At 39.9% G+C, this 12498-nt stretch overlaps 1 protein-coding gene across 4 annotated transcripts in view; it reads right to left on the reverse strand.

Annotated features, from left to right (window-relative positions):
• TFAP2D (transcription factor AP-2 delta) overlaps positions 1–12498 on the reverse strand; it is a 50185-nt gene that overhangs the window by 26661 nt on the left and 11026 nt on the right. For all 4 annotated transcript variants that reach the window (XM_090136744.1, XM_090136745.1, XM_031604956.2 and 1 more), the window contains 2 exons: positions 4927–5092; positions 1947–2065 (listed from right to left, as the gene is read on the reverse strand). In XM_090136744.1, coding sequence (XP_089992870.1) covers positions 1947–2065; positions 4927–5092 — 285 coding nt within the window. The remainder of the gene's footprint in view (positions 1–1946; positions 2066–4926; positions 5093–12498) is intronic.

Below are 12498 nucleotides of genomic sequence, written 5' to 3' on the forward strand. Positions count from 1 at the left end.
ATTAGTTTCAATTAAAAGAATCTTAAAACCATCTACCCTAATCAAGAACAACACAGTCCTGAATCTATATGAAAGACCACACTGTCCACCTGGTATCTGGGGAATCAAAAAGGCTGAAAAATCATGATGTCAATTTCTGCATTAACATCATACATTAAAAGCCAATGCTGTTTATTTCATGACCTCTAAAAACTGTAGTGAGCCTATGTGTTTCCATTTCTGCCTCATCCAGCCATAAGTTGTAGCAACTTGGAAGTGACATCTGCACGTACAGAGGGAGGATATCTTATCCCACATAGAATTCAACCTTACTGCAGATTTTGACCAAAGGTTATTTATACAGAAAATGAGCTTTAAATTGATTTCTGTTAGAACATGAACATATATGGCAGTGCCTTTCCCAAAAATTCCACTTGATAGTATTCATGCTTAGCATATCGAAGCAAGATGGACAGTGTCAAAGTGAACTCTGTCTCCTCAGTATAAATCTTTAGGACTTAGAATCTCGCAGTAGAACAGTACAAGAACAGGAGCAATAACACAGAATCAAGAATAGGTTTGAATTTGGCTATGAGCAAATGTCAGGGAAGCAAACATTTTTTCATTCCTGGGAAAAAAAGGGGATCTAACTGTGATTTACAGTAAAAGTACATTACCATCAATCCCAGGCCAGCAATTCAAAGATTTTCCCCCTCTCCACTTCTTCTAATGAATGAATAACTGGCCACATAACTCTTTTTATTCTTCCCTGCTAAGACCCAAGACTCACTGAGGACTATAAGGAACAGCTCGTACTCCCCTATACTGGTATCTTTCATAAGACTGCAGCTTAATTATGTCTTTCTCTTTATTACAGAAAAGTGTAATATCAACATCTCTATATTTCTGAACAGCCTCTCTGTTGTTTTATAAGCTCAGTGGCCCAAGGAGATCACAGATCTTCTCTTAGATTGTGAAAAAAAATCTCCCTAAATGTGGATTCAGCATTTTTTTCTGTCTTGTGGACTCTCCATTCTTGGAGATATTCAAAACCTTGACTAGACAAGGTCCTAAGCAACCTCCCCAGTTTGACACTGCTTTGAGCAGAAGGGTTGAATTAGAAGATCATCAGAGGTCCCTTGCAGCCTCAGCCTCTCTGTAGTTCTGTGGTAATAATACATGCTGAGACCTCATTCTACTTGCCAAGATCTGTATGGACTTTTCAGGTTATAATCCTGGAAGGTGTTGACCTTTAGGATGAGCTGAGTGCTCTCCACATCAAGGAAGAGGGATCTGAAATTCCCAGAGCTGCTCCTTGCAGCCAGACAACAAACTGAGTATTTAGTGGATTCACCCGGAATAGAAAAGATTCGGGTAGAGTTTCCTCCCTTTGCCTGAGGGGTTTGAACCTGCCTCTCCCAGCTGAATGTTCAGAGACCCCAGTCAGTATTTGGTGAATGGTATTTAAACAACAAATAAAAGCCAAGAAAATATCTCCTGGGTCTGTCTACAATTTATCTGGGAAAAAAAAAAAAAAAAAATTATTCATTTATGTATGGGAGGAAAAGGGTTGTCTAAATAATACGCTTCTTATGGGAGTAAAAATATCACGTCTTTGGATCAGCTCCGGGAAATTCACAAGAAGGATAAACAAACCTACTTGGAGAGCTGGTGTAAGACATTCATCTCTCTCACAAGAGCACTTGGATCATTGATTAGTAAGTCAGATCCCAGTATAAAAAGCGCAGATCAATGCTGAGGAAACTTCATGACCAAACAAATTGCTGGGAGCCAAGACATCTCAGAGCAAACTTCCATGTTGCCTCTGGTTCTGTCTGTGGCTTTGGGCAAGTCAGTTCTCTTCTTTGTACAGAATACATATAATATTTGACACAGTGGATGAAACGTGTTTTAACACAAGACATTTAAATTACAATTATGCTATATCGCAGAATTATAAACTCTACCTTCTACCAAGGAAGTCAAGAGTGTGACATTTGCTGCTTTTCTTCTTCCTGCAGGTAAATTCAGTCCCAGTCTGTCTAATTTTTCTCTCAGGCAACGTCCTCCATTCTTAGATTTTGCTCTGTCAGGAGAAAGAAACTCATATTTACTGTGTTTCTTCATCTACAAATGGCATACACCTTATTGGCAAATGTGTGGAGTAATGCTAGCTCTGATTACATTGATGGGAAATCTGTCAGAGTTGTTCACTCACACTGTGTGAGTTTTTCAGGTTTATCTTTTAAAAGTTAAGCATTTTAATGCCTGTCACAGGGGCATCAGATCTTCAGACAGCTTTCAACCTAGTGGGACCCATGGCCCTGATTTGGGCACTGCAGCTGGGATTGCAAAGGCTGAATATAAATATTGACAGCGTTGTCAGTTATACCTGACCTAGCCACCTCAGGCTCCCAAGACGGTTGAGAGAGACAAAAATCAACTTGTGATAATAAACAGAAGTCTGGGATAAGGAATCTTTGCCAATTTCTTCTACCTGGCTAAAAAAAAAGAAGCCAGACAGCTGCTCAAATACAGAAGTCAATGTGCAACTCAGCTTTAGCTACCCCCATATGACCAATATAGAGATCTGAGTGCTTAAGCATGTAGTCTATGAAGGCCAGCACTTACTAAGAATAGGGATAAGACAATAGGAAATGTTAAGGCTAAAATCCCAGTCATCTTTGGCTAACTGTATCCCTATCCCAGATGCTTACATCACTTTGTTCTCATAGAATGGTTGCTGGTGCATCTCACACCTGTTCTTCTTGCAGTGCCTGAGTATTTGAAGCATTTCAAGCTTATCCACTTACGCAGCAGACTTAGGTTCAATTTCTTGTTCAGCCTGAGGGAATTTGAACCTCTGCCTTTTAGCAGCCAGCTGGAAGTGCATAACTAATGTTAAAATGCTTATATATTGAATAGAGAAGTGACTGGAACCTTGATCTTCCCGATTCCAAATGAGTGATCTGGTCATTAGATAATATAATCACCACAACAGTTATGCCTTCACTTTTAACCACAAATGTTTAATTATCACAAAATGAGACTGAGGGCTCCCTAGCATAGAATAATCCATTCTGTTAAGATAGAATGAGGGGGAATATCCTCAAGTTGCACCAGGGAAGGTGGATATTAGGAAAATCTTCTTTTCCAGAAGAGTGATAATGCACTGGAACGAGCTCTCCGGGATGTTGGTGGAGGTGTTCAAGAAACATGTGGATGTGGTACTAGGAAACATGGTATAGTGGTCAGTATTGGTGGTAAGTGGATGCCTGGGATAGATGAATTTAAAGGTCTTTTCCAACCTTAATGATTCTACAATTCTATCATTCTGTGAGTCTGTGAGTCTATGATTCTGTGAGTCTGTGATTCTAAGAAGAGTGTCTGATGTTTTGAGATTTATCAAGTTCTTTCAGACAGAGGAAGGAACCAAATTTGGAATGCCCCAGTTTTCATGGTTGGTTTTACCCACTAAGATACACCACAGTTTTGGATATATAATATGTCAGGAAGTGTGACCTGAGTGCAGCTTGCTGGAGAGATACTTTGATAGTGATTACTAATAGAACATAAAACTAACCCTGCCAGGTCTTGGACAAATCATGAACTGTATTTGTTAGCACTACCTCTGCACTTGTCAGCTATGCAGTGATTGAGTCCAGTCTGCGAAACCTGATCAGATCCATGCATTACACTCTTTGCCCTGTGAAACAGAATTGCTGTATCCAAACCACCAGCTTGGAGCAGCCCCTGGCTAAATTGTCAATCACGCCCCAGGGTAATTTGGAAGAGTGATAATTGGTCTGGGTCGAAAACTTATGGGGATCATTCTAGATTTTAACAAAAGAGAGAACTGAGTCACCATGCTCAGCCTCGCGCCCTTGCATTCTCAACAGCTTGCAATGCTATTGATGAAGTCGATGGTGTGAGTATCTGAAGTGAATATTTCTGTGGCTCTTAGCTGAAAGCATATTCAGGGTGAAGTAAATAGCAGAGGAAAATTTTTGTAGATGTTGATTTTGGTCCTTACTCTGCAAGACGGCTTGAGACAGCTATTAGACTGCTACATATCTTAGAATATCTCAGTTGGATAAAATGACTTTCAGTGTGAGTATGAGGATCAGTGTGGCCTTCAGTGACAGCAGTGAAATAGCCAATAACTTTCCAGCTAGTTTTGATCAAAGGGCATTCAAGTAGCTTATGCCATCTAAGTTGACGCCTCAGGGACATTGAGACTCTCATATGGCTGAAATACAGTTGCCTCCTTGTTTTCCACTTGTAATGTGAAGCAGAGTCTGCCTCTTTCTTCCTTTCTGTTGCTGCTTTCTCTAAGTGTCTACTCTGGTCAGTGGAGGGTCAGAGGCAAAACTACCTAATTACTTGCTTCTCCTTCAGCATCTTACAATGAGAAGAAAATGAAAACTGCATCTTCTGCGAACTTTAGCCTTTCCATGCTCAAAAGGCAAGAGAAAGTGAATGTAAGAAGGATGCATCCCTAAATCTCCATGACTTAGGGATTTTTTTTGTGTGTAGTTATTGCTGTTTTATACTTGGTAAAACAACTTACTTCGAAACAGCTTCTCAAAGGAGTCAGATTTACAATGCTGGTGAGATTTTCTGCATACAGAACTTTTTTTTTTTTTTTTCCATTTTATAATAAAGAAAACAATGCTTGTCTATCTCTGATGGGTAACTGAACTAAGAGAGTAAAATAAAATGAAAATGTAAGCTTTCTGTGAATAAAATAAATGCAAACTTATTTTTTCCTTTTTTTCACTGAAATTTTCCCCAGAAATTTTCTTCATTCCTAATCAGTCTCCTTCTGCTTTCCCAAATTGTGACCAGCCACCCAAGCAAGTTGAGAGAACAACATTTACTTGAGGAAAATGAAATCACAGAAATGACAGCAATGCCTCGTAATTGTTATTCCTGCCTTCACCTTACCTTCTCAAAATACCTCCTAAGAGGGAAGCGTTGAGGCATTCTGGCGGTGAAAGGCGTCTCTTCACCTCTGCAATGGTCACTTTGTACTTTGAAGTGGAGCTGAGTAGGGACAAGCGACCAGGTACAGAGCAGAACAGGTCGGTGGGGTTAACAACGCAGGTACCACCTGTAGTGCAAATGAAGTGTTAGAGTGAGGCAATCTTCAAATTCCCTATTTTGACAGATTCGATCGTGAAAAACAATTACATCGTGTGCTGTTGCTGTTGCTTTTAATATTGCATCATTTGCTTTGAGAAAGATGAATGATTACCTGTTTCAGTGCAGAAAAAGCAAACTATTGGATCTCTTAGGTTTTACGTACAAAATAGGTCATTATGGCTACTTCTTCAGATTTCATGCTCAACAAAAATTACACGATGCCATTGAAAGACTCATGTGTCTGGTATGGTAAAAACATATGATTGAACAAGATTCAGGTGTCACTCAATTAAAAAAATGCAATTGGTTAAAAATTAGAACATTGGTTCCAATGAGAAACAATCTCTTTGACTCTCATAGAGGTGTTTAGGATCACGGGGATGCAAAGGCACTACAGGCTTGCAGTAATTTGAAGACAGAACAGCTTTCTATGCCTTTTAACTCTCATATAGTCCTTCTAAAGTCAGGTCAAATCCTCAAATATTGTTAATGATTGAAATCTATTGAGCTCTATCACTTTATCTCAGATGAGTTCTGGAACTGTTTACCTTTTGAAAGCGGCAATTACTTGGACTGGGTCTAAAACTGCTGAATGATCACCAAATCTTTCAGTGAAGACTGTGATCAATAACTCCTTGGGTAAAATGGATCTTTCAAGTCAAAGCTGATTTCTGAGACAGTGAAAGAAAAAAAACTTTTTCTGGATCTGATCCAAGAGGATAAAGCAAAAATCTTAAGGACTAGCAAATATTTTATCGCCAAGTGCGAAAAGCTCTTCTTTGACCTGCCTTCTCCATCCTGACTAAAAAAAAAATCTGTGGAAGCAATAAATCTTACCACTGCATGCACAATACTTCTCTGTGGGAAAGATGAGAAAAAAGAATCAGCTGCATGTGACAGTGATATAAAATATTACATTGTTCAGTGCACTACTGGAAGGAGTTCAGGTGTCCTGTGCATATAAAGACCTTCTTAGGACAGAATAAGGGAAGGGAAGGGAAGGGAAGGGAAGGGAAGGGAAGGGAAGGGAAGGGAAGGGAAGGGAAGGGAAGGGAAGGGAAGGGAAGGGAAGGGAAGGGAAGGGAAGGGAAGGGAAGGGAAGGGAAGGGAAGGGAAGGGAAGGGAAGGGAAGGGAAGGGAAGGGAAGGGAAGGGAAGGGAAGGGAAGGGAAGGGAAGGGAAGGGAAGGGAAGGGAAGGGAAGGGAAGGGAAGGGAAGGGAAGGGAAGGGAAGGGAAGGGAAGGGAAGGGAAGGGAAGGGAAGGGAAGGGAAGGGAAGGGAAGGGAAGAGAAGAGAAGAGAAGAGAAGAGAAGAGAAGAGAAGAGAAGAGAAGAGAAGAGAAGAGAAGAGAAGAGAAGAGAAGAGAAGAGAAGAGAAGAGAAGAGAAGAGAAGAATCACTCAGTTTAGACCAAATCCTAACTCTTTTTCTCCCTTTTTTTTTTCTGATCAAGGTGATTATATCAGTTCTAGCTTAAGCAGAGCCAGAAGAGAGTAACACAAGGATTGAATTTTGTTAAAGGCAGGCTATTCCTTGCTTGCATAAAGCAAACAGAATTTCTCTCCAAAAATTTCAGATCTTGATGGTATATTTAAACATTTGCGCTGACAGCAGAACCAGAAAAGAACATCTCTTGGTATAAATCCCAGATGGGTGAGATCCTGACTCAGTACAGCAGGTTATTTTATGACTTTTCCAATTATACCACAGGATAGATATTCTCAGACAGAATATGGAGACAAATTGTGCATCAGCAAAAACATACAAGCATCAAGGATGCTTGTGCACAGTTTTGCAGAGCTGAAAGTTACAATTCATGAGTTCAGATGCTCAAATACACAAATCTGTACCACATGCCTGATAGATTTTTCCTTTTTTTCCCCTTATCTGAGGCAACACTGAGCAAAAACCTAACAATATTTTCCATCAACATTTTCAAACTTCTGCCAGGTACATTTGTAAGGAGTGTTAACGCTGAGTAGATTTTTGTTTGTTTGGCATCTCTTGCCACCCTGATACACAAATATATATATATGCACGCTTACACGTATGTGCCAAGAAAACAGTAGCAATGGTTACATATTTATTTACTTCAGTAAGACTGTAAATTTTATAATGAGCGAGACTGTAATGGAATCAGTGTGATATTAATGTTATCTTCTTGCCAGGTTAAGTCAGTATGTGCACCGTTTATGCCAGATAAATAATTGTTCCTTAAATCCAAAAACATGTTACCCTGCAGCTGCTCCTACCCGATCCAGAATTTACTGGAATACATCTCATTATTATTTAGTAGAAGGTTTACAGCTTATGGTGTTTGAGAGTATTTTGATTGCGCAGTATGATCTTAAACAAAGAAATTTCAGGTAAGTCAAGTATGGGTTAAAAGTAAGAGAAAACAAGTCTGAGCAATTTGCTTTCTAGAAACACAGAGAACAAGTTGTAAATTACAAGGAGGTAAAATCTGTTGCATATAATTATTTCACTATATTAATTATTCATTGACACGACAACAGAGAGCGGCGTGGCGCTTTCCAGACAAAGCTATGTCTTGCTCGCAAACTGTGCACAATTTTAAAGGAAAGGCTCTCCTTCCACAGGCAGCACCATGGAGAGGAGATGGGTCAAGTTCTGGTTTTTATATCAGATGGTAAACAGAAAAAGGAGAGACTGTGAGCAAAGATGCCAGCAAGTGGAAAGAAAGGCAGGTGTAACCACACTCAAAGATGAAATACTCGAACAGGTTGCCCAAGGAGGTTGTGGATGCCCCCATCCCTGCAGGCATTCAAGGCCAGGCTGGATGTGGCACTCAGCAGCCTGGTCTGCTGGTTGGCAACCCTGCACATAGCAGGGGGTTGGAACTTGATGGTCATTGTGGTCCTTTTCAACCCAGGCCATTCTGTGATTCTGTGACTCTTTGATTCTAAGTTCTGAAGTTACACAGTAAAAATGAACTGCCTTGAACAGGGACAGGGAAATATTTGAGTAGCCAATATCTCTGCAAAATAGTACCTATGTACTATAGGAACTCATCTCTGTCATTCTTTTTCTAAGTATTAACCATCAGTCTAGGAGGCATAAAGATTTCTGAACTAAGTAAAATGTACTTGGTGTATTCAGTGCTGATGAAGCTTCAGCTGGACAAAATATGTCAATAAGGATATCAGCCCAACAGCACATGTAGATAGATGCAAGAGAAAGAGATCCTTAGAGATACAGAAAATTTAATAGTGAGAAAAAGAAATAAAAGTTGAGAGGTCCAATTAAGGCAAGAGATGCAGCTGCTCTTGAAGAAACTTCAGAAACTTGTTCCAGACGCAAAAACTTTCACAAAACTCTTTAGAATAGCATAGTAGTGGAAACATCTGCAGTTATTTGAGACACCACAATGAGCAAAAGAAATATGATACCCTCTCTCATGGAAACTGCCAAACTTTTTTGCAATGATCTGAGCTCGTTTCCTGAGCAATGGACCTTCCTACAGGACAGAACTCTGGGCTGCCTGGTTTAGTATTTGTCGACCCTGCCCACAGCTGGGGGGTAGAAACCAGATGACCTTTGAGATCCTTTTCAACCCAGACCATTCCATGATTCTGTGATTCTATGAAGGGCTGTTCCTTTCAAACACACACCACATAGACTCTTCCTCCATACTCTGATCATATGTTAGAATGGAGAAATGATATTCTAAGCAAGTACAGCTCAGTGAGGGGAGGAAGAGGTATGTTTATGTTGCACTGAACATCACTGACAACATCAAACTTTTCCTTCCCATCAACACAGTGCTGCTGTGGGTGCTGTTGGAAGGATCAGTCCTTGCTCAATCACTCAGATGGTCTTGTGACGACTTGGTGTTGGAGATCTGCAATGCTGACAGTAGCTGAAGAAAAAAATGTCCTTAAAAAAAAAATGTAAATAATGTACTTCAGGAAGCTAACATTTCAACCCGGAGATCCCTACTCCTCTTGGTAGATTTTAATTTCTTTAGAGGTCTTTACAGACTATCTTTTGGTGCTGATACACAGGAAGTTGTGAATTCATCAGTAGAACAACCCAACACATAATCAAGACAAACAAATGTGCCTGCTGTGTACATAAAGAAGGGAAAACTTCTATTGCTTCCTGATTCTGCCCACACAAATTATCCTGATACAAAGCAAGGAGAAAGAATACTGGAGCCAGTAGAGTCATCTAGTAGGTCACCTCGACAATTTCCTGCTATGGGTGTCATGTGAAATGAGCCTTTGAATGGTAAAAAGACTCTTTAAAGGACAACTGTTTATTCTTTAGCAATTATATGCCCAGAGTGAATATTGGTCGCACATCATGTGTTACCACAAGATACTGCACTAGATAAAACTGGAGATGGTGGTAGCTGTGCTGTTACAGCCACAGAGGTCTAAAGGCACTAGCAAGACAAGATTTAGATGAAGACATGATATCTGTTATTTTACAACTGATAGAGTTGGGAAATAAAAAGAAGGAAAGGAAACTTTCAGGCACACACCACCATCTTCAGGGCTTTATCCAACTGTTTTCAATTACTTCCTCTTCTAGATAGAATTTTACTCTTCTACCTCAACCTTCTTGTTGATTTCAGCCAATACAGTCATTTTGAAAGGGAAAGAATGGGAGAGGAAAAATTACACTTTGTGCAGCAAACAACACATGGAGGAAGACCCCAGGCCTGCTTCTGCTTTATACTGAATCTCCTTGGCTACAGTGAATCTAAATTAATGTTCCGAGAGAAAGGAAGAAGGAGAGACTATACTAATTTTTATCAGCTTTCCTTTTTTTTTTTATAGCTGACTGACTTTATGAAAAGTGCTCTTTTGCTTTGTTTCCTACATGTATAATGAAAAAAAAAAAAATAAAGAAGGTAGGCAAAGTGATATTTAAAAAGATAATTGCAGCAAGCATTTGGGAGAGTGTTTTCCTTCCTTATTCTTGTATCCCCATCAAATAGTTGGTGCAAAGAACCAGCACATGCTTACGACGAGTTGTGGAGCTGACAGCAACAACAGAGAAATGCTCTAACCCAAGAGCTACATAGTCTAATCTTGTCGACATAATGAAAATCCTGCTAACTCAAGAAAAATAAAGAATCACAGAATCATAGAATGGCCTGGGTTGAAAAGGACCACAATGCTCATCCAGTTCCAACCCCCTGTTATGTGCAGGGTTGCCAACCAGCAGACCAGGCTGCCCAGAGCCACATCCAGCCTGGCCTTGAATGCCTGCAGGGATGGGGCATCTCTTGGTCCATTTTGGTTATAGGTTTCCCTTTGTATATAGATAAAGAGGACAATAGGGTTGCTAGAGTGAGAAGATTCATTCTGATTCAGTCATGTGCTTGGGCATCAGCTGAGAAGGAAGTCTCCCTGATGTCCTCAGAGTCAAGTATTTGTGCAGCTTCTCATTGACAAATCCACGTTTTTGTTTGTTTTATCATTTTCTCTTGCAAATGAGAGGCTGATAATGAGAGATTGATGCTGATGTTTCTGAACAAATTTTTTGCACTTCAGATACAAACTTTTTAAAATTGTTTCTGTATTTTTATAGATACACAATTGCATTCTGCTGCATTATATCTTATCTGTTAATCGTAACAGATGCCATATGACACATATTCATTCAAGAAGTGGTAGTTCCCCATTCCAAGATACTCATTCATAAATATCATGTAGTAACATCGTAATTTACTAAAGACAACAGCACAGAAGTACTGTTTATTTTGTTTTTCAGGATAAATTTGTGAGTATGCTCCTGTATGTTATTAAGCATAAGCATGCATGAGTGCCTAATAATTAGTCTTACATAAAATATTAATAATGCACAATGCCTTTTATTAGTTTATTATTTATATCTACAGGTGCTGTTCATGGGAGTCTGCAGCTTATACTATACTTCTGTTCTGAAATTCTAGCAGGTTTACAGTCTGTTACAAAGTGAAGACATAGAAACCTATCTTTCCTCAGCCTTTTTTTTTTTCCCCTAGCAAGCAGCAAACCTAACCATGCAGTTAACTGTGAAGGGGTTTCTCAGCATTATTTAATCCAGTGTTCATCTCCCAAAGGCCTATAAGCAATTGTAAATGTTATCCAAATTATCCTCAAATGATCCAATCATTAAACTCGGGAGCTAAATACTCAAAGTTCTAAAACCAATTGACACGTGTCAGGAAAAAACATACAGGCTTTCCCCCCATCCCTCCCCCCAGTTATTTGTTTTTGTCTATTTCTTTGTTTCATTTATGCATCATGTAGAACAGCACGAGCAGCTCTGACATAATACCCCTCACTACAATGTTCCTGCTAAGGGAACACACACATGCCTGCGTGCACTGAACAATTGAACATGTGTACTAAATTATGTATATATGTACATATACATATTATATACGCATATATACATGTATATTATATGTATATATATGTATTCTATATATATAAACTAGCAGTAGGACTGAGGAGATGATCAGATTTTAAGACCAGCTTCTTGCCCACCTACAACTTTCAAGATTGCTAAGAGCGTTAAGAGTTTTAAACATAGACAACATTGGAAGAAGCAAGGAATTATGATGCAAAACACGAGAGTATAAATAAAGCAGATTTGAATGGAAAGTCAGCTTTGAATATTGCAAAGATGCAAAATAATCGGAAGTCTCAGCCACTCAGGACTCTAACAAGTTTAGATGTTGTACTGAGGGACAGGGTTTAGTGGGGAAATGTTGGTCGTAGGTGAATGGTTGGACTGTATGATTTTGGAGGTCTTTTCTAACTTTGGTGAGACTATGATTCTATAAGTGTAGCTACACTGGTATAACCCATAAAGCATCTAGAGGCAAAAGAACAGAAATCTACTTCATTTTTCCTCCATATACACAACCCATAAGAACTTATCATCACTTTGGGAAAACAGCTGTGTGCTGCTGGATTGGGTGCATGAGTCTGCGCTGTGCCCCACGTTGCTGCAGGAGGAAAGCCGGAGCAGGCTGTGTGTGCAGTGGGGTGTGTGTGTTACTTAGAGCTTTAAAGCTCTGTCCGTGGTGTAACACGCGTGGGAACTGCTTGAGGGAGGGAGAGAGCGGTGTGGGAGGGAGCTGATGAGCTCTCCGTGGGGGTGTGCGAGTGGTACGTTGGCAGTTTGAGACTGCATGAGCGTGCGTGTGTATGAGTGTGTTTCCCCACAGCTTGTGCCCTGAGTCTGAAGGGTACCGGGGTTCTTTGAAGGATGCTCTATGTGCTGCGTGTTATGGAGAGCCAAGACGGGACTGTGCAGATTACAGCAGCCCCGAGCTCAGAGTGGAACAAAAGACAAAAAAAAAACAAGCAAACAAACAAAATAAACCAACGCATAATACGCAACCTCTATCC

The sequence above is a fragment of the Phasianus colchicus genome, chromosome 2 (assembly GCF_987193195.1).
Source record: "Phasianus colchicus chromosome 2, bPhaCol1.hap1.1, whole genome shotgun sequence".
Taxonomy (NCBI): domain Eukaryota; kingdom Metazoa; phylum Chordata; class Aves; order Galliformes; family Phasianidae; genus Phasianus; species Phasianus colchicus.